The sequence below is a fragment of the Ciona robusta genome, chromosome 11 (genome assembly GCF_009617815.1).
Source record: "Ciona robusta chromosome 11, ASM961781v2".
In the NCBI taxonomy this organism is placed as follows: domain Eukaryota; kingdom Metazoa; phylum Chordata; class Ascidiacea; order Phlebobranchia; family Cionidae; genus Ciona; species Ciona robusta.
Genome location: NC_143245.1, coordinates 1,384,480 through 1,407,337, shown reverse-complemented (window position 1 = coordinate 1,407,337; position 22,858 = coordinate 1,384,480). Strand labels below are relative to the sequence as shown.

Here is a 22,858-nt window from a genome sequence, read left to right as displayed (position 1 = left end):
TTATGGTTGTGGTTTGTTTGAAAATCTGCACATGCGTTTAAGCAGAACAAAGTTCTTTGCTTTGAGCAATAAAATAATAAGGTGTGTTGTTTAGCATATAAATATTTAAATGTAGCATCTTCTGGTTGTATAGTTTGGTTTATGTTTACCAGACGGTGGCGCAACAGATTATTGCAGTGTTTCCAGCATTATTTAAAAATACGTTAGCTCGTAAAAAGGATGGTATTGTAGCAGCAACTTTGCGTCATAATATTTGATAAGTAACTTTAAATTTACATGTATTTAAAATAATAAATGTCTGATATAGAAATCTAGTTGCTTTAACCATTGGGAAATAGTTGGGCAACACTGTAAATCAACTGTCAATATTTTTGTAAAAGCGCGAACGTTAAACCGCTATAAACAACAAAAGTACGACGAGGTAAACAAAGTATATTGGCAGTTTTAAGTTAAAAATGATATAGTGGCTAGGTTTTAAGTACCCTCTCCGAACTAGCAGTGTATGTATTTTTACGGGAATTTTCTCATTTTAACCGACTGCTAGTTTTGTGTTGCATTTTTGAACTGCGAAAATTACAAACTGAATATCGGAATTAGTTTCTGGACCAAAACTTCTTAATATAATCCCAGTCGCATTAAGTAATATGGTGTGGCCTTTGTGTTTTGTCCAGTCTGCAGAGTATGGCAGGTACATCGTACATGCACGATTTGTTTACAAAATTTTAATTATGCTGCACACAAAAAGTTTTACCACGAACGCTAATTAATTAAACGGTGAACAAAATCTGTAATAAAATAATAAATAAAAGGAACGGCCATATTCTGCAGACTGGTTAAACTTATAAATTAATTATTATTGAACAGATGAAGTAATATTTGTTGCTTTATAATTACCTTCATAAAAATGGCAAATGCTGGTGCATTGAACGATCATTCTTATCATCAAGGATTGTCTTTTGGTGACAAGATGTATCCTATCGGTGGAGAAGAAGAATTGGAAATGTTTCAAGTGTTACAGGAAAATCGTAAGAAGCAGGAACTTATACAGAAGATGATGGAACAACAGCATGAGCTTCGTGCTTTGCAGGAGAGGCAGAGACAACTATTAAAAGCTCAACAACAATATTCTGAGTTAGATTATGCCGCTGAGAATGAGTTGAAAGAGAAGTTAAGCAGACTTCAAGCTGCGAAGAGTAAAATAACTAAGCTGCAAGATTTGATTAAAGTTGTGCAAGAAGCTGGTGATGCAGATGTGGTGAGCTCCCATGATAAAAGTGGACAGAAGATAGTGGAATTGGGCGAAAGTTTCAATGATTGTTCTCGACCAGTAAATGAGAAGTTGGATGAATTGAATTCTGTTGTTCGTAATTTACTGAGGGATATTGACCAAATGGAACATTTAAATGCTTCGTTGGAAGAAGAAATGCAAAAGTCTGACCACAGTGATGCGAAGAAACAGTCTCAGCGAGATCTAATTCAAAACACTGAATATTCAGAAGAAAGATTTTATCAAAACCCTGCTTTGGCCTCACCATTGCCTATTGTTAAAGTTATTGGAAAGAAACAAGATTTAGAAAGAAGTATTGGTTATGGTGAAGGGGTTACACAGACGTCACGCAGCAGCACGCCATCAAAGTCTCAATATTACATTGAACGCCATGATGTAGGTAATGCAAATGTTTCGCAAATTACTCCGGTCAAAGTGAGTCCACGTGAAGAGGTTGAACAAGAAGTTAATGAATCAGCTTCTGCTTTGAACTGGGAGATGAAGAGACAGCAGTTGCTTCTACAGGAGCTGTCCCAGCGTCGGGCAGAGCTCGAAGCTTTAATTAAAGAAAGCCAAGGGTCAGAGTATAACGTGGCTGAATCAATAAAGGAAGAAGAAGAACCAAAAGAAGATGTTACAAGCGATATCCGACCACCGATGAGTCTTAATGAAACAAACATAAGGAACTTAATTGATAATTTGAGATCCTCAAGTTTGGACGGCACGACACAGAAAACTACGGCAACCTGGGGTTCTAGTTCTGCAAGTTCTGTGTCGGAGATGGAAAATCAAAGTTTTTCTGTTCAAGATGATAGACAGGTGTGTGACTTCGCGCAGCAGTGGATGGAAAGAAGCAACCAAGGGACACAAACCCAGTTTGAAACATCCAACGAGTACGAAGCGTACGAATCATTTCTTGATGAGAGTTATAAACAATTTGGTGTAGATGAACATGCAGATGAACCATGGGAGAATGTGGCATTTGAATTATGGGATGCATTGGAAAGAAATACAAAGATGCTGAAGATTTTGATGGATGATCAACGATCACTATCTGGCCTTCTGCAAAACACAATAAGTGTTCGAAATGGTTTTGATGGGAATTCTGTCTCTTATGGAATATCGCCAGACTTTATTATCTACCAGTTGGATAACTGCTCAGCCCAGATATTTGCTTGCCAGAAAAACATCACTGTCCTTCAGCAGAAGCTTAATAAGATGCAAAGTGATCATCCCAATGTAGATCTTATATATGGGTTGTCGAGATCATTTGGTTGGAATACTGGCCATTATGAAGAGACAAACCCAATGAGGTATAGTGCTCGAAGCATGACAAGGTCACCCATGTATTACCAAAAGCCAACCAATCTTCAGCAGTTTTCCCCAAGAGCAAATAAACAGCAAGCTAGCCCACAAGCTACTGTGGAGAGGAAGGTTAATTTAAATCGATCGTCAAAACTTCCGAATGCGATTGTGAAAGAAAAACAACCAGAGATGAACAACAACAATAAAAAAGTTAAAACTGAGGTTAGTAAAACTGTGTACACGATTTGACATGTTTATTGCTGTAGTGTGTAATACATATTGTATATTACTTCAAGTTTAGATTTGCATTTATCTCTCAGGTGGTTACTCTATTTTTATGTATAGTTCATATATTCACACCGCACATTGTTATTGTTTATATGTTAAACCAACTGTAGTGATGGATTAATTGGCCTAAATCCCACGTTACATGGCATGCCTTCCTTGCAGATGGCACCAAAATTAAATAAAAAATCAATCTAATACTGAAGTCGTATCTTATTTTTAAGCAAATTATTTTTCTTTCAGACGGTTGAAAATCTTGGCAATGAATCTGCAAGCAACCCTTTATTTGAAGGACTGCGCGATACAATATATTCCGAAGCTGCTGCACTTATTTCACAAAATGAGTGTCGGCCGCATTTCCTGATCGAATTATTCCGTGAGTTGCAGCAACTTAACAGTGATTACTTGCGACAACACTGCTTGTATGTTGTACGTGACATTGTAAGTGGATATCTTACTGAGTCTCCAAGAGCAAGGAAAAGCATCAGAAAGACAGGTATATAAACTTCAACTCCCTAATTCATATTGTCTCAACATCTCATGGCCCCCATAGTAAAACTTTGTGCAAACATCAAATATATGTTATACTGTTGTATGAGAACTTCAAATGTGAATTTTATCTGTATTAAGCTAGCCATATTGGCATATTATTAACTAGATCTAAAAACATCTGCCATAATAATCCATTTTCACTGCTATTGCTACCATGTATACTATTACTGAAGGTTTTGTAACCAAAACAGTGTCTAGTTATTATATTAGAGCCTATTAGCCTTGCCTAAATTTATTTATTTTGATAAGATTAAAGTTGATACTATTGTATTTCTAATAATAATCAAAAGGGGTTCCTATTGTACTTCTAATCAAGTTTTATATTATTTTTTTCTTAAAAATTACTTGGTAAAGTTATTTCCCTCCACCCTTTATAAACAGGTGGTTTATGCGAAGAAGTTGGAAATTATTCTGAGAACACACCAAGCGAAAGTATGGTTCAGAGTGATGATAATAACGGGCGTAAGTTTTAATTTATTTGGAATATTAAAACAGTAAAAAAAAAAAATTATATATATATATTTTTTTTAATTTATTTAATGCAGATGCAGTATTATATATATATATAAATATATATATATATATATATATATATATATATTTAATACAATTTAAGTGTAATTTTTTATCATAGTTGTCAGCAATTACTAGATTTTTTAGGGAAAAGTATAAACCTATTTGACTATTTGTAATCAAATCAGACTTTTACTGCATAATTATATACCTATATACAATTTTTTTTAAAACTGAAAGCAAGATTGAAGTGAGATTGTACTCTAACACTTGCCTTATAGTTATATTGCCTTATAGTTTATTAGCATGCACAGCGGGCAAACCTTGGGTGGCAAAGTAGGCAGGCCAAACTTGAAATTCACTACACTGCATCAATCAGTAACAATTAATAGTTACCACCAATAAGTTAGATTTTTTTAAAGAAAATGTGTGTAAAACTATCCTTACCTCCCCTACAAGTATGGTGCTTATGAATTATGAATGCATGTGTATAATAATAACATTTTCTTTTGCAGCCAGCATGCCCACAACAGGGGCGACGTTAGGTTACGATTACGCACTCGATGTTTCAAGTGGTAGCGAACTTTCGACCCCCATTCCCTCAATTGATGATGACGCTACAAACCCTTTTGCAACCGACTACCTTGGAAGCACGGTGGTTTATCTGGATGAAGCCATGCAGAAGGTTAGAGAGATGGAGAGAATGAAACAAGAAGAGAAGGAACCAACAAATACAAACGCTGGAAATCGTGATTATGTGTCTCGGGTGGAAAGACTGAACAAAATTGATGCGAAACGAATCGACACCTGTATTAAGGGAATAATGGCAAAGGTATCAACAAGTTATTAACATGTGTGATAAACAAGTTACTAAATAAATCTAGTTTACCTTTTAAACAACTTAGGTGTTTGTAACATTGTAGTAGCATAAATTACGCATGAGTTGTAATATGTGTGTACTGTGTAGCCTATTACAATATGGGGCTGTGTTCCTGTGTAAACTACACTGTAGAATTGTGACATGTGGTCCAATTTAAGCCACTGCAAAATAAAAGTTTTGCTTATTTACGTTACTAATAAAAAAAAATATGCAGTTGTTAACTGGTTAAGAATTTGCCCACATTTAATTTTGTGATTTTTTTTTAAAGTTTGGTGACAAACAAAATTATATGTTCAACAACATTACTTGATATTTGTCTTTAAATCATATACTGGTGTTCAGAAAGCCACCGTGCACTGTTCTTATTTTTTGTGTTTACTAATTATGGTATTTAGAACAAAATAAAGGTCCAAACTTGTATTAATGCTAACGGGGGTCGCTTTCAACATTATTTATAATTGTCATTCATATTTACCTCCTGGATTCTATAAGTGTACTAAAACATGTCTGTTATCAAGCAAGTGTACAGTGACTTTCCGAACAGCTGGTATTTTTCTTATAGATAATCCCAATGATGAAAAACAATGAAGAGATTTGTACAATGGATAAAATGAAGGAGTTGTGTTCTTATATTGTTGGTTTGTTTGAAGTCGAATACTTTGGACGTGTTACCTCTCAAGGTTTGTGGCTGTTTTGTTAGACATACTTAAACAATATATATATAGAACATTTATTTTATATTTTTAAGGGTTGAGGAATGCAAATAGGCGTTGTGAAGTGTTCACCTTTACTCGGTAAAACCTTTTAAAGGTTGTTTTGTTGAAAAAAAAAAGAATTATTTTCGAATATTACGTTTGAAAATGGTTTTTACAGTTATATTGTGATCTATTATTAAAATAAAAAGTTATCTTAGTATCGCTATCAAGTTTTGACAAGAGCAAAGTAAAAATCAACTTTAAACTGTTCACATCATTCTTATCCAGTTTTAAGTTACAGGGTTTATTTTATTGCATCAATTAAGATTAAGTAGTGGGTGCCCGTGAAGAATCCTCTTTCTATGTTGTAATGACTAACCATCAACCATCTTTATCAGGATTAACATGGGAGAATCTTCCGGATCAATTCCGCATCCAACTGACGACCATCCTCTTGGATTGCACAGGAAAGTATCTGGGGTTATCTTTGGATCAAATAGGGGAGGACCTTGTGATTGATGTGTCCGAGGTCCTCTTTAATGAGCTTGCATTCGCTCTCATGATGAAGGAGATGAGCAGGAGGAAAGATGAGGATGAGGGAGCAAGGAAGGAGGTGATTGTGGGGGTTGAGTGGATTTGTGTTGTGCAGTTGGCTATTAAATGTAAAGCTACTGTTTTACACTCAGTGGCGCAGCCAGAAAAAATAAGGGGGTGGGAGAAGGTTTAACACTTTCGGCGCCAATCTACGTATATATACGTTTAAGTAACAATGGTTCCCGGTGCCATCCCACGTTTATATACGTTTTAGCATTTTTTCATTGTTACGAGTGCCGCGTTGCATTTAAACTAATAGTAAACCACGTATATATACGTACGGTCGATCTAGGCTGCATTGAGACTAAATGCGAACGTCTGCTTTGAGATTACGTTATTTTTGACCAATTAGCTTGTGACTCTGCGATCAGCTGTTTCTGGCGATTTTCAAGTATATTTTACGCAATACTACTAGTTTACAATGTTTTCACTGCTGGAATATCTATGGATAATGGTTCAAACTTTAATGATTTAGTGTCTGATCATTACAATTATGATGTTGTGAAGTTTTGTTTTGTTTAATACTTATTCTTCCGGCTCTAAAGAAAAGTGAAGTTATGGATACATTGGTAGTGATGTTATACGTCCACACAAACGGAAAAAAACATGGATATGTCACTGTTTCTTGGATTCCTGTTACTTACTGTTGTATAATTCGCAACTTTCAATTGCAATTCATGGCTTATTAAAAATTTAATAAAATCCTAAATTCTTGCGGCACCCAGTGTCCGATTGTTCAAATTAGTGCGGCGCCGAAAGTGTTAATAAAAAAATGTTCAAAAATTTTTTTTTTTAAATTTTTTTTTTGGTTTAAAAGGGGGGGGGTCGTGACCCCCTGACTGCGCTACTGATTAAAAAGATCGAATGGGTTAACTTATGCAACTGTGCCCACATGGTTAATTGAGGTCTGCAGCTGCTATTTCATTTTTCCATTTACTCAAAACCTCTTTTTTCTAAAATTTTTAAAAATAAGCGTTCATCTAATGATAATGATAATTCTACCCCTGCAGAAAGATGATAGCAGCAGTGATTCATCCAACTCTGGTGATGATTCCGATAAAGATTCAGTTAAAAGTGATGCCACAAAATCAAGTGAAAATAATTTGTCATCGCTGAGTGAAGAGGAATCTGTAGCTGAGGAAAATGTAGCTGGAAACACTGGTAAGTTGGGGTTTATGTATATGTTGTTGGTTACCAGTGTGTTATTGCTAAAGTGTGGGAAAAAAATATTATTCTGTACGTCCTTGTTGGTCATTCATTGTAACCATGTGGTTGTGCTGATGTGGAAATAAACCCAACCATAAACTTTACACTATCCACTTACAGATTCTGTGGTAGTTGACTTATCAGTGAGTGAAACGAAACCCCTCACAAGTTATGGTAGTGGTGAGGATGAGGAGATGGGTTCGGGGGAGGAATATGAATATAATGAAGCTGAGGTATCAACATCTATACAACAAGCTGCAATGCAGAAAGGTGGGTGATGATAAATATGATTGTTGCAAACTTAAGTTAGAAATCTCTTCATATCCTGTTAGGTTTAGAAATATTTATGTTTAGAAATGTCTGGTTTTGTTCAGTAAAATGTTCCATGGCCCATTTTTACAGCGTTGCTTTTATTTGCTCATTGTGTGTTATGATATTAGGAGATTATAATGCACGTACAGTCATCGGCATTTGTAGCTTTGTGGATTAACTAATTCCTTGTTTATTTAATTTAGAAGCTGGCTTTCTAGCAAGTTCCAATCAAGGTAATGTCTCAAACTTGGCCCAAGGTGATGTCCCAACACTCCAACATAAAGATAGCATACCACTCCCCACTCAGTTTGTTGAAGTTTCAAATGAAGAAGAGAAAGAAAAAGATGAACTTGAGGAAAAAGAAGAAGAAGGTAATATTTGTAACCAAACCATTTGCTTTAATGATTGATAGCAGTTGTTCAAGTATTACAAATTACAACAATTTAAAATCACCAGCTTTGATTCCCCTTAAAAAACAGCTCTTTAAAAATAATTTCACAGTTTTTATTTCTAGCAGTCATGACAGATGTTATTTCTGATTTTTTTAACTATAGTAGGGTGGGGGAAGATGGGACACCTTTAGCACATAAAATCCCAATATCCTGATCAAGTTTTAAACAATTAACAACGGTCTATGAGAGTTGTGAGGATATGGTTTCATAATTCTTTGAATGTTCTTTGTTTACTACCAAATCGGACGAGAGAATAGAATGATAAGGTGTCCCATCTTTCCCCACCCTACTATATAACTTAATGCTTGTGACAACCATGTCCAAATATTTATTAAATTTAACCGTATGCAAGTTATAACATAAAATATATTTTCAGAATATGATTCCGACAACGAAAAGGAAAATGTTGAAACACCTGAGATAAACGATAAACAAGTTGAAGAATAAGATTTCTATGAGTTGCCATACTAACCAATTGTACGTACAAACATGTTGAGTTCTGTTTTTAAAGTTGCCAAGTATGTTTTAAGCCAAAACTTGTCACTATTTGCATTCCAATACGCCACAGTGCCATTTTAAGTCCAGACCTATTAAAATTGATAACATTGCATTATATAATGCATAAATATGTTGTAATACTTAATTGCGTAAGTTGTTAATGTGGTCTTCAATTTTTGTATTCATGTTTTCTTTAAACCAGTGCTTTTTAATTTTTTTTTTGCAACTTAAATATCAAGCATGAAACAATAGCCCTGGCACCCTAATTGAAAATGTTTTTTTGGAAAAACAGTCAATATGTTATGTGAACCACTGTAGTAGGCAAACAACCAAATTACAATTTGCCATTTCGAAACAGTATAAATGACATTGTTAAACAAATTTTACCTGTTATTTTACAAAAACAATAAAAAGTTTTGTAAACAAATGGCAACATAGGTTTAACCATAACAACCCATTAAGAAGCACTGCTTTAACCCGGACATAGATTTAGTAATTTCCAGCATTCATATAAAGTGTGCAAGAGTGACTGCCTAGTTTTATTTGTAGTTGTAGCCAACAGTTCATGTTGTTGCCATAAAAGTACTTTAACTTCAACAAGTTTTGCTAAAATGTTATTTTTTGCTTAAATGGTCTGTATTTGTACCTTTTGAAGTAGAATGTATTTTACAGTAACATTGTAATTGTAGTTTAGTTAAAGTTTTTTAGCGTTCGTATTCCTACTAAAATATTCATAAACAGGTGAATTTGGTGGTAAAAAAAAGTTCAATATTTTTTCAGAGGTGCTTACCCCAAAACTGTGTTAATTATATTTTTGTATCCAAATTTGCTGACGATTTTAATGAATAAATACAACATTGTGATTTCATAAATACAAGACCATTTTGTTTCACACAGTTGAGTATTAAGTCATAATGGCTCTCATTTCAAATTCAGGTGTATTATAAAATGTTTAAGTTTATATAAATCTCAATTTCCTGGTGTATCTCATTATAAAATCTCAGCTATGGTTGCTATAAGTTACCTTGCAACGATACAAAAAATCTTCTACTCGCATAAAACACATAAATATACCAAAGATACTTTGTATATTCAACTAAAAACTTTTTAAAGTTAATTTCAGCCTTGATATAGGACACCTATATACAAAGGCGCCAAACCTGGGGTGGTAAGGTGGGCATGCCAACCCTGGAATTGCCCGCACCGTACTTATCAGTAAATCTTGGACCAAATTTATTTAACAAAACCCGCATCTGCCTGTTGCTGCATTATAAAAGGTTTGTAGATTGCATTGAAAGCAAAAACTAAGAATCTGTTTTCTTTAAAACATATCATTTAAAGATGTTATTGCAGTATTTTGATTGAGTGGCATAAGAATGAATTTGAAAAGATATAAAACTATCATATTACATCCTCTTATGTGTGGTGAGATTTTCAATAAGTTAAGCATATGCTTCATTTCCTTCCAATTTGCCCTGAGATAAACCTATTCGATCAAATTTGTTTTAAATGGTATATTGTATCAGTAGTTATGTAATGCTGTAACATAGACAAGGTTTTATTATTACGCAGATATTGAATTGAAGGTTGTGTATCCTATAATGCACACAATGTAAGTTAAATCTGAATATAAAGTTTTAGTTTTAAGACAGGTCTTCTTGATGTTCTAAGAAGTTGATTGAAAACTGCAGCATTTGGAAGCGATCATTTCTGGGAAATTAACTTTGATTACTTGTGTGTTTGATATGATTACTCTGATCATCATTGTTTGTTCGTATGCAGTTTACTTGCAATGCAAACAACTAGTTTGTTTGTTAAGTTAATGATTTATAAATTGCAAAACTGATCTGAGTAAATTGATACATTAAAAATAAATAAATTGATACATGAGTTTTATGAGTAAATTGATACAATTGTAGCCGCAAAATAATGAGTAAATTGATACATGAGTTTTATGCCACAGTTTGTTCGTATGCAGTTTACTTGCAATGCAAACAACTAGTTTGTTTGTTAAGTTAATGATTTATAAATTGCAAAACTGATCTGAGTAAATTGATACATTCGGGTTAAAGGCATTGTTGTGATTAGCGAACAAATGAAATGCGAAGAAACGAGTTTCTGTTATTTATCTGCGGTCTCGTAATAGGAGGGTTGATTGCGGTAACTTTACATAAATACAGTGATACAAGTTTAAGGTAAGAGAAGTTTTTGTATTATTTGTAGTGGCGGGCATCCAAGGAAGCCAGCTTGGGGGTCATTCTAACTAATAGTTTGTTCTATATGGGTGAGGCCCGGCAGCGTGACATGCCATGGGTCCTAGGATTTAGGCCAAGATTAGCCCATTACATCGAGATGCTAGTCCTAACTAATCACTACTCCAGACAAATTGCAAAGGCTTGGAACTTGTTGTAATAGCGATATAAATTGGTTTGCCCTCCCCCTAACTAATAAAATTTGTCTATGACACTTATTAATTAATCGAGAAACATCGAATTATGATCCTGTGGTTTGTGGGACATTATCATAGAACCGGGTATATGGTACATTATAGCTAAACTCCAATAAAAGATTGGCATAGCTAATTCTAGAGGGTGAAAATTGAAACTTTTCATTGCTTAAGATTTTTGATACTTGAGTTTTTAGGCCAGTTCGATCACCAGAAGTATCACAATATAATTTCGTGTCAACAAGAACAGAAACTACAACATGCGGTATTTATATGTTTGTTTTATTTCTAACACGGGTGGGGCAGGTGGGGATATGGTTTTCATTTTCATGCCACTGGAAGCCAGATCACTTTGCCATAATACAACAATCCTTTTATGACCAATGTCAGTACAATATGTGGCTTGTCAGGTTCAAAGTAAATAAAAATATATTTTTGCTTCACCAAGTTAAATTAAACAAACTGTTCCACAATTTACAGCCTATGTGTTAGTTTGTTTCATTAGATTCAATCTTCAAACGCATCGTTACTTTATTAAGGATGATTAAAACAGACTGCGCCATAAGAGACACATAAAATTAAAGATTGGTTTCTTCTTTTTATGTTACAGTCCCCATATATAAATATACACTAAATATATGATGCAGTTCGGGCAGGGTACTAAAGGTCCGTGCCACAGTTTGAAATTTATGTATAAGTTTAATAAACCTCACTACTGTATTAGAAGAGATAAATATAATTATACCCTGTTTTAGTCTCTTACACGATACGTATGGGATAGAACACCCTTGTTATAACGACTGTAGTTGTCCTACTACACAAGAATTATAATTGTTACATTCATTGATTCGTCTCTATTTTTAGCTGCAGAATCGACAGCAAAAAACATCAGCAATGTTCGTGTCTTGTGCTGGGTGATGACATCACCGATGACGTTGTTTACGAAAGCTGTGCATGTGAGGGATACTTGGGGGAGAAGATGTGATAAAATATTGTTCATGAGCTCGGAAGATAACGAGGTATTTGGGGAAGAGTTTGGGTTTAGTGAAGAATCCCCACCTATGTTATCTGACTGCTAAACCAATAACTAACCCTTACCACTAACCCTTAACTACCAATTAGCAACCTCTAACATTTTCCACCAGCCTATTCTGTATCATACTGGAGGATTCTTCACTTGTGTCAAAGTTTGTAAAAAGTTAAATATTTCTTAGGCTCATACGCTCATGATTTCATTTTTGCCAATAATGTATTTACAAATAACACACGTCTTAAACTTTTTCTGACTATAAATGACGCATGAGAACTCTTTAGAGTGCAGTAACTGCCATCAAAGGCAAGGGCCACCCCTGTTTGAAAACCAATCAATGTTCAGAAACCCCAATTAAATTTAAAAAATAGCAATATAAAATATAATTTGGTTTTGTCCCTCTGATATTTTTGATTTACCTACTGGCTTGCACACCATTGTTTCAACAAATAACTTAAGGTTAAACTAAAAACTAGTAATAAACATGCATGCTTCATGTCATGTATAGTTCTGTGGAGTAAGAGGGGACACCTTTGGTACATAATATCTAAATATCCTGACATGCTTCAAACAATTAACAATGGTCTATGGGAGTTGTGAGGATACAGTTTTTATAATTCTTTGAAAGTTCCTTGTTTACTAGCAAATGAGATGAGAAAATAGAATGAAAAAGTGTCCCATCTTCCCACACTCTACTATACTTTATTTTAGTAATATTTCCAGAGTACTTTTAAACAAATATTTGTATTTCTGAAATTGTGCAGTACAAGTAATAGTTATGCATGTTTCGTGTAATATACTTTATTTGTTATCTATTTGCAATGTATTTTATAAAAAAGTTAATAAATATTTGTGTTTCAGAAATTGCCAGCTATCGGGTTAGGCGTAAAGGAAGGTAGGGAACATCTTTATGATAAAACAGCAGCTGCGTTTCAGTATATTTGGACGCATCATAAAGATGAAGCGGATTGGTTCCTCAAAGCTGATGATGATACTTATGTTATAATTGAAAATTTAAAGTAAGAAAATTTAAATATTTTATAAAAATCTTGTTCTGGTGGAATGTATATGTTCAGCCATGTCGCATAGCGGTTGGTACTTGCTTATAGACTAGAGGATACAGGTTCAAAGCTTGGCCCTGCCACTATTGTTGGGCTAGACACTCAATAACACTCGCTCCAACATAGTGGTTTCTTATGGGTTGTCTGAATTGCCAACCATATGTAAAATGAAGTCTTGCCGAATGGCTGTCGAAACGTCCGAAATAGACTACTTTTTTATTCCAGATATGCCACTGAATGATTATTTACATTCTTTTTGGTAGCAGAATTAACAGCTGTTGATTCTGAACCAATGTAATCTACAGGTTGTTGTTAAAGGACCACGACCCATACTTGCCCATGTATTTTGGTCGTAAGTTTACACCAATGGTTAAACAAGGTTACATGAGCGGGGGGGCTGGTTATGTATTGAGTAAAGCTGCACTAAGTAGGTAAGTGTCCACACAAAAATATCTTATTTAAATCAAAACAGAACCATCTGGAACATTTGAACACTAGATATTGTACAGCAAGACTTTGAAACTTTTTTTGCTCACAACTCCTTTAATTCTTCTGAAATTTTATGCAACAATTTACAACTTGGTGTTTAATTAATGGTTTATTAGATTAAACTACTTGTTATAATATGTTTTGTTCTTTTGTTTTTTCCATAAGCCTGCTATCACTTTCCTTTTGTTTTTGTATACCAATCTTCTGTACCGTGGCGGAAGAGATAAAATTTGTATAAAAATTTAAAAAAAATAAAAAAACGAAAATATGAATATATAGTAGCATGGGGGAGATGGGACCCCTTTTCATTTTATTTTTTTATCCCATTTGGTAGTAAACACAGAACATTTAAAGAATTTTAAAACTGTATCCTCAGGACTTCCATAGACTGTTGTTAATTGTTTAAAACATAATCAGGATGTTTGGATAATATGTGCTAAAGGGGTCCCATCTTCCACCACAGTAATTTATAAAAAATAAAGAGATTAATTCAGATTTGATCGCGCAACTCGTACACAAAGATGTATCCCCCTTGATTCTAATGAAGATTTAGAAATTGGTCGATGTATGCAACACATTGGGGTAAAAACCATGGATTCGAGAGATCCAGAGAAGAAGGAAACCTTTTTTCCTTTCTCTCCTGCATTGCATATCTTACCAGGAAACATACCAAAAGATAGCTGGTATTGGAAGTACATAGCTCACCCCAACCCTTCTGTAAGTATAGAGACTGCTCTGTGTTTTATTCAGTAATGAATTTCTAACAATATTTTGATTTTTTGTACTGGGATAAAATAAATAGAAAAAAACTAGAATCGCAGGCCTGAAAGAGGAATAATTAAAATCTATTTTTATAATCACATTAAAAATCTCTTATATTAAATTTGTCTTTTTGCTTCAGGGTCCCGGATGTTGCTCTAAACATATGATTTCGTTTCATTACGTACAACCAGATATGATGCACATAATACATCACTTTATATACCGTATGGAGGCGTATGGTGTCAAAGCTCAAAGTTACGTTCAAGTACAAATGAATGATACAAATACCACAGAAGTCCTTGGTGTCAAAGTGTGAAAGCGTGGTGTGTCAAGTGAAGCCACAAAGGTTGCTCAAGAGCCACGGAGTCAAGAAGTGTTCAAACACCAAGTGGAATTTAGAAGCACAAACTTTGTAGTTGCTATTTAACTACATAAGATAACCACTTATTTACAAGAGTGTCACAGAATAACTGTGTGGATTGTAATGTGTGTTTTGTTGCCACATATGTTGGTATAGTAAATAAAAGACTACATTGAAGAAAATATATTCGTGTTGATCTGTTAACAGACACAAATATGGCCCCAACAAACATAAATATGTCACAACAGACATAATTAGGTTCACAACAGACATTAATATCCCAACAGACATAATTATTATCCCAACATACTGTCGAGGCCATAATTAGATCTGTTGTGATCATAGTTACCATAATTTTACATGTTGGGACCATTTAAGGACAATATTTATGTCCGTTGGGATGATATTTATGTCTGTTGGGGCCCTATTTATGTCCGTTGGGATAATAATTACGTCCGTTGGGACCATATTTATGTCTGTTGTGAAATAATTATGTCTGTTGGGACCATATTTATGTCTGTTGGGATAATATTTATGTCTGTTGGGAGAATAATTACGTCCGTTGGGACCATATTTATGTCTGTTGTGAAATAATTATGTCTGTTGGGGCCATATTTATGTCTGTTGTGATAATATTTATGTCTGTTGGGGCCATATTTATGTCCGTTGGGATAATATTTATGTCTGTTGGGACCGTATTTATGTCTGTTGTGAAATAATTATGTCTGTTGGGGCCGTATTTATGTCTGTTGTGATAATAATTACGTCCGTTGGGATAATAATTACGTCTGTTGTGATAATAATTACGTCCGTTGGGACCATATTTATGTCTGTTGTGAAATAATTATGTCTGTTGGGGCCATATTTATGTCTGTTGTGATAATATTTATGTCTGTTGGGGCCATATTTATGTCCGTTGGGATAATATTTATGTCCGTTGGGGCCTTTATGTTGCCATTTATGTCTGTTGGAGATGTCTGTTGGGGCCATATTTATGTCTGTTGTGAAATAATTATGTCTGTTGGGGCCATATTTATGTCCGTTGGGATAACATTTATGTCTGTTGGGGCCTTTATGTTGCCATTTATGTCTGTTGGAGATGTCTGTTGGGGCCATATTTATGTCTGTTGTGAAATAATTATGTCTGTTGGGACCATATTTATGTCTGTTGGGACCATATTTATGTCTGTTGGGACCATATTTATGTCTGTTGGGATAATATTTTTGTCTGTTGGGACCATATTTATGTCGGTTGTGAAATAATTATGTCTGTTGGGGCCATATTTATGTCTGTTGTGATAATAATTATGTCCGTTGGGATAATAATTACGTCCGTTGGGACCATATTTACGTCTGTTGTGATAATAATTATGTCCGTTGGGACCGTATTTATGTCTGTTGTGATAATAATTACGTCCGTTGGGACCATACTTATGTCTGTTGTGAAATAATTATGTCTGTTGGGGCCATATTTATGTCTGTTGTGATAATATTTATGTCTGTTGGGGCTATTTATGTCTGTTGGGGCCTTTATGTTGCCAACGGACATAAATATTATCACAACGGACACAAATTTGGCTCCAACAGACATAATTAGTATCACAATGGACATAAATTTGACCCACAACAGACATAAATATGATTATTATCTCAACGGACATAAATATGGCCCACGGCAGACATAAATATGGTCCCAACAGACATAAATATGGTCCCAACAGACATAAATATTATCACAACAGACATAAATATGATTATTATCTCAACGGACATAAATTTGGCCCCAACGGACATAAATATGGTCCCAACAGACATGATTAGTATCACAACAGACATAAATTTGGCCCCAACGGACATAAATATTATCACAACAGACATAAATTTGGCCCCAACGGACATAAATATTATAACAACAGACATAAATTTGGCCACAACAGACATAATTAGTATCACAACAGACATAATTATTATCTCAACGGACATAAATATGGTCCCAACGGACATAAATATTATCACAACCGACATAAATTTGGCCCCAACGGACATAAAAATGGTTCCAACGGACACAATTATTATCCCAACGGACATAAATATGACCCCAACAGACATAAATATGATCCCAACGGACATAAATATTATCACAACGGACATAATTTTGGCTACTATCACAACGGACATAAATATGGTTCCAACAGACATAATTATTTCACAACAGACATAATTATTTCACAACGGACAGAAATATGTTCCCAACAGACATAAATATTATCACAACAGACATAAATATTATCACAACAGACATAAATTTGGCCCCAACAAACATAATTAGTATCACAACAGACATAATTATGGTCTCAACGGACATAAAAATGGTTCTAACAGACATAAATATGGTTCCAACAGACATAATTACCATCACAACGGACATAAATATGGTTCCAACGGACATAAATACGGTTCCAACGAACATAATTACCATCACAACAGACATAAATATGGTCTCAACGGTCATAAATATTATCACAACAGACATAATTATGGTCTCAACGGACATAAAAATGGTCCTAACAGAAATAATATGGTTCCAACGAACATAATTACTATCACAAGAGACATAAATTTGGCCCCAACAGACATAATTAGTATCACAACACACATAATTATGGTCTCAACGGACATAAAAATGGTCCTCTCAGACATAAATACGGTTCCAACGGACATAAATATGGTTCCAACGGACATAAATATGGTTCCAACGAACATAATTACCATCACAACAGACATAAATATGGTCTCAACGGTCATAAATATTATCACAACAGACATAATTATGGTCTCAACGGACATAAAAATGGTCCTAACAGACATAATTACTATCACAACAGACATAAATATGGCCCACAACAGACATAATTATTATCACAACAGACATAAATTTGGCCCCAACAGACATAACTAGTATCACAACACACATAATTATGGTCTCAACGGACATAAAAATGGTCCTCTCAGACATAAATACGGTTCCAACGGACATAAATATGGTCCCAACGGACATAAATATTATCACAACAGACATAAATATGGTTCCAACGGACATAAATATTATCACAACAGACATAAATATGGTTCCAACGGACATAAATATTATCACAACAGACATAATTATGGTCTCAACGGACATAAAAATGGTCCTAACGGACATAATTACTATCACAACAGACATAAATATGGCCCACAACAGACATAATTATTATCACAACAGACATAAATTTGGCCCCAACAGACATAACTAGTATCACAACACACATAATTATGGTCTCAACGGACATAAAAATGGTCCTCTCAGACATAAATACGGTTCCAACGGACATAAATATGGTCCCAACGGACATAAATATTATCACAACAGACATAAATTTGGCCCCAACAGACATAATTAGTATCACAACACACATATTATGGTCTCAACGGATATAAAAATGGTCCTAACAGACATAATATGGTTCCAACGGACATAAATATGGTCCCAACGGACATAAATATTATCACAACAGACATAAATTTGGCCCCAACAGACATAATTACTATCACAACAGACATAAATTTGATCCCAACGGACATAATTAGTATCACAACAGACATAAAAATGGTCCTAACAGACATAAATATGATTCCAACGGACATAATTATTATCACAACAGACATAAATATTAATATCAACAACGGACATAGTTATGACTATTAAATTACGTCACATAATTAAATTACGTCACAACAGACATAAATATGGTCCCAACGGACATAAATATGGTCCCAACGGACATAAATATGGTCCCAACAGACATGAATATGGTCCCAACAGACATATTTTTGTCCCAACAAACATAAATATTATGGTCCCAACGGACATAAATATGGTCCCAACGGACATAAATATGGTCCCAACAGACATATTTTTGTCCCAACAAACATAAATATTATGGTCCCAACAGACATAAATATGGTCACAACAGACATAATTATGGTCACAACAGACATAATTATCATCTCAACGGACATAAATATGGCCCACAGCAAACATAAATATGGCCAGCTAATTATTATTACAACAGACATAATTAAGGTCTCAACGGACATAAAAATGGTCCTAATAGACAACGGACATAACAGACATAATTATTATCACAACAGACCTAATTAAGGTCTCAACGGACATAAAAATGGTCCTAATAGACAACGGACATAAATATGGTTCCAACGGGCATAATTACTATCACAACAGACATAAATATGGTCCCAACGGACATAAATATTATCACAACAGATATAAATTTGGCCCCAACAGACATAATTAGTATCACAACACACATAATTATGGTCTCAACGGACATAAAAATGGTCCTAACAGACATAAATATGGTTCCAACAGACATAAATACGGTTCCAACGGACATAAATACTATCACAACAGACATAAATTTGACCCCAACGGACATAATTAGTATCACAACAGACATAAAAATGATCCTAACAGACATAAATATGGTTCCAACGGACATAATTATTATCACAACAGACATAAATATTAATATCAACAACGGACATAATTATGACTATTAAATTACGTCACATAATTAAATTACGTCACAACAAACATAAATGTGGTCCCAACAGACATAAATATGGTCCCAACGGACATAAATATGGTCCCAACAGACACAATTATGGTCCCAACAGACATAAATATGGTCCCAACAGACATAAATATGGTCCCAACGGACATAAATATTATCACAACAGACACAATTATGGTCTCAACGGACATAAAAATGGTCCTAACAGACATAATTATGGTCCCAACAGACATAAATATGGTCCCAACAGACATAAATATGGTCCCAACGGACATAATTATGGTCCCAACAGACATAAATATGGTCCCAACGGACATAAATATGGTCCCAACAGACATAAATATTATCACAACAGACACAATTATGGTCTCAACGGACATAAAAATGGTCCTAACAGACATAATTATGGTCCCAACAGACATAATTATGGTCCCAACAGACATAAATAGGGTTCCAACAAACATAATTACTATCACAACAGACATAAATTGGACCCCAACGGACATAATTAGTATCACAACAGACATAAAAATGATCCTAACAGACATAAATATGGTTCCAACGGACATAATTATTATCACAACAGACATAAATATTAATATCAACAACGGACATAATTATGACTATTAAATTACATCACATAATTAAATTACGTCACAACAAACATAAATGTGGTCCCAACAGACATAAATATGGTCCCAACGGAAATAAATATGGTCCCAACAGACATAAATATGGTCCCAACAGACATAATTATGGTCCCAACGGACATAAATATGGTCCCAACGGACATAAATATGGTCCCAACAGACATATTTTTGTCCCAACAAACATAAATATGGTCCCAACAGACATAAATATGGTCCCAACGGACATAAATATTATCCCAACAGACATATTTTTGTCCCAACAGACATAAATATGGTCCCAACAGACATATTTTTTTCCCAACAGACATAAATATGGTCACAACAGACATAATTATGGCCAAAAACAGACTTAAAAATGGCCCCAACAGACAAAATTATGGTCCTAATGGCTCAATTGTGGCCCCAACAGACCTAACTATGGTCCCAACAGGCAGATTTATGGTCCCAACAGACAAAATTATCGTCCTCAAACGATCCCAACAGATAAAATTATAGTAAATATGGTCTTAATAGACCTAATTTTGATAACAACAGACCTAAATATGGTTTCGACAGATGGAATTATGGTCCCAACAGACCTGATTATTGTTCAAAGTTACCTATATATGGTTCCAACAGACCTAAGTAAAGTCTCAAAGCACAAAATTATGGTGCCAACAAACCAAAATATGGAACTAATGGCTCAACGGAACTAATGGCTACTAGACTTCGGAAAGTTAATTCTCAATAATGTCCGGAAAGGAATAATATTTATCGACTCTGCGGGTTCTGGTCACCGGATATAAAAATGTCTTAAATACAGTTTTGTTCGTGTTCTTGCATAACATGGAATTCGTGCGTGGCTCCATTATTAACTACAGCAATTCTGGATTACTTGGCCCAGTGTCGTTGTTTGGAAAAGTATGGTAATATAACTACACATATCTTCGGCAAGGGGTTATATTCACAAAGCTCTTAAAGCGTAAAGTATATGCACAACCAGGACCAGCCCGGTATATAAATAAGAAATAAACTATAGGTAACGTTGAACTTTAAATATATCTTGCAACACTGTTAGCTGGCAGCACTACCGGCAGTCGAAAAAGGCGGCAACATATTTTTTCGAACTCATGCACTTTCGATGCGATTCCGCGATCGTTCGACCTTCGAATTCGATACCGAACTCGCGTCTATGACGCCGGAATGACGCAACTCGCGATCGCGAACTAGCGCGGGTTCTTACGTTAACGTAACCTCCCGCGTTGGGAGGGCTTTGAGTTCTAAAACTTCCACGCACCGTCGAGCCGCGCGGCGAGAAGTTGCATCTTGGTTGCGTCATCAAACTCAACACGTCATTTCCCACTTCATTGTTCAGTGCGTGACGTATGGTTAAATGCACAACAGTGACATCAGAGGGTGACACTCGTCCGTTGTCACATAAATATTCGACACAAACACTCTGTTCTTCTGTACGGTGGGGGTTAAACGGTCGCAGCATAGCGTGACGCCACCCCAGTATTGTGGTTTGGTTATGAGCTACGTTGGTTCGATTCCTCAACGTAACAGCCTCAATAACACTTTGACTGCTTGGTGCTGATATTCGTCTCCCAATATTTGGTCTGCTTGTCACATTTACTTTAATATGGCAGAACCTTTTCATAGGAGTCGAGCTCCGGCTCCCCCTTACACCGTCTCGCTCGCTGGAAACTACAAACGTTTGAATAACTTTGTTCCTGTAGTTGAAGCGAGACCGTGATAATACACTACCGTCCCGCGGCTCAGATCTGTCTCTGAAAACATACGTTTGTAACTCTGGCCTTGTTTCCCTACATTCTTCCTTTCGTCGAAAATACGCAGTGTGGATGACGCCGCTTGAGTTACGAGTTGGCGTGGCTGTTTTTAACACTTTAGAAAGTCGTCTACCCGATGAACGAGTGCGTCCATTATGCCTGTGTACTTGTTTTACTTGGCCCATCTCCATAGGCGGCACTTCGGGTTCCAATAACACGAGATCGTTTCCGAGTCTTGATGCAAACAAGACACCAGTGTTTGTACAACCAACTGGCAAGCAGACACCGTTGGGATAATCTCTTGAGCTTGTCATATCTTCTACGTACCAGGGAAATCTCGTGCGCCCTCTGCCGGAATCTCGTTTATGCGTCATCATCATGGCAGCTTTACCATCTTCATTACTCGACCTAAACGCGATTCGGACGGCAGGAACACTTTCATTTTGAGAGTCGAGTACTCGGGCTCGGATGTAACAAGGGTTGCGACCAAATCCCAACGACCAGGCAGTTTTGAACCGATGGATTTTTGCAGTGACGACAAATACCTTGGAGAAAAAGTAAACTATTGTCACTAATTCGCCAAAGTTATAATAAAGTTCACAACCAACACAAAACATGTTTGTCTCAATATCCACAGCGAACATAACATAAGTAAAATCTATAGCAACTAAATTATAAAACCGTATTCCCACGCCTCCCATAGACTGTTGTTATTTGTTTCAAAAATGATCAGGATATTATGTGCTAAAGGTGTCCCATATTACCCCACAATACTATATTAGTAACAAAATCCATCTCATACCTTTCTCGATCGTTTCGTGTATTTCGGAACAACTTCAATTCTGTCGCTGTGTTCTCTCCAGTATCCTGTCAAGTCGTCCAAACCCCAAGGTAATTGCTTCACTCTGATACCGTGTGATGTGAGACTTAGACTTGCTGTACGACCAGGTAATAAATCAAGGGGGTGACCGGATCGGTTGTATAACGACACGCACAGTATCACTGCAAAAAAAGTATGTTTAGTTTAAATACAAATCGAATCGCTAGAATTGCAATAAGGTGCATTTTGAGCGATACAATTAACATGGATCACT

General features: G+C 35.4%; 3 protein-coding genes across 5 annotated transcripts in view; 2 read left to right on the top strand and 1 right to left on the bottom strand.

Moving 5' to 3' along the window:
• The first annotated feature begins 817 nt into the window (after nt 1–817).
• Nucleotides 818–9,453, top strand: LOC149727659 (uncharacterized). 2 transcript variants are annotated; one of them, XM_089888590.1, is made up of 10 exons: nt 818–2,794; nt 3,101–3,353; nt 3,791–3,871; nt 4,438–4,754; nt 5,365–5,482; nt 5,896–6,110; nt 7,102–7,252; nt 7,418–7,567; nt 7,816–7,980; nt 8,438–9,453. In XM_089888590.1, the coding sequence occupies exons 1-10, from the start codon at nt 905–907 to the stop codon at nt 8,506–8,508; spliced, it is 3,411 nt and encodes a 1,136-aa protein (XP_089744716.1). In that variant the 5' UTR covers nt 818–904; the 3' UTR covers nt 8,509–9,453. The 2 variants fall into 2 exon arrangements, with proteins under 2 accessions (XP_089744716.1, XP_089744715.1); XM_089888589.1 differs by having other exon boundaries at nt 827–2,794; nt 7,813–7,980.
• Nucleotides 9,454–10,506: 1,053 nt separating this feature from the next.
• On the top strand, nt 10,507–14,890 carry LOC149727658 (glycoprotein-N-acetylgalactosamine 3-beta-galactosyltransferase 1-like). Of its 2 annotated transcripts, none has more exons than XM_089888622.1 (7): nt 10,507–10,754; nt 11,203–11,270; nt 11,876–12,024; nt 12,897–13,054; nt 13,402–13,527; nt 14,080–14,302; nt 14,487–14,890. In XM_089888622.1, exons 1-7 carry the CDS (start codon nt 10,660–10,662, stop codon nt 14,661–14,663), a joined length of 996 nt encoding a protein of 331 aa, XP_089744748.1. In that variant the 5' UTR covers nt 10,507–10,659; the 3' UTR covers nt 14,664–14,890. The 2 variants fall into 2 exon arrangements, with proteins under 2 accessions (XP_089744748.1, XP_089744747.1); XM_089888621.1 differs by having other exon boundaries at nt 11,870–12,024.
• A 6,028-nt stretch (nt 14,891–20,918) lies between these two features.
• Nucleotides 20,919–22,858, bottom strand: part of LOC149727657 (uncharacterized) — a 33,649-nt gene continuing 31,709 nt past the window's right edge. Inside the window, exons 25-26 of the mRNA XM_089887741.1 lie at nt 22,567–22,766; nt 20,919–22,309 (exon numbers count right to left, since the gene is read on the bottom strand). Of these exons, the coding sequence (XP_089743867.1) occupies nt 21,062–22,309; nt 22,567–22,766 (1,448 nt within the window). The 3' untranslated portion in view covers nt 20,919–21,061. The remainder of the gene's footprint in view (nt 22,310–22,566; nt 22,767–22,858) is intronic.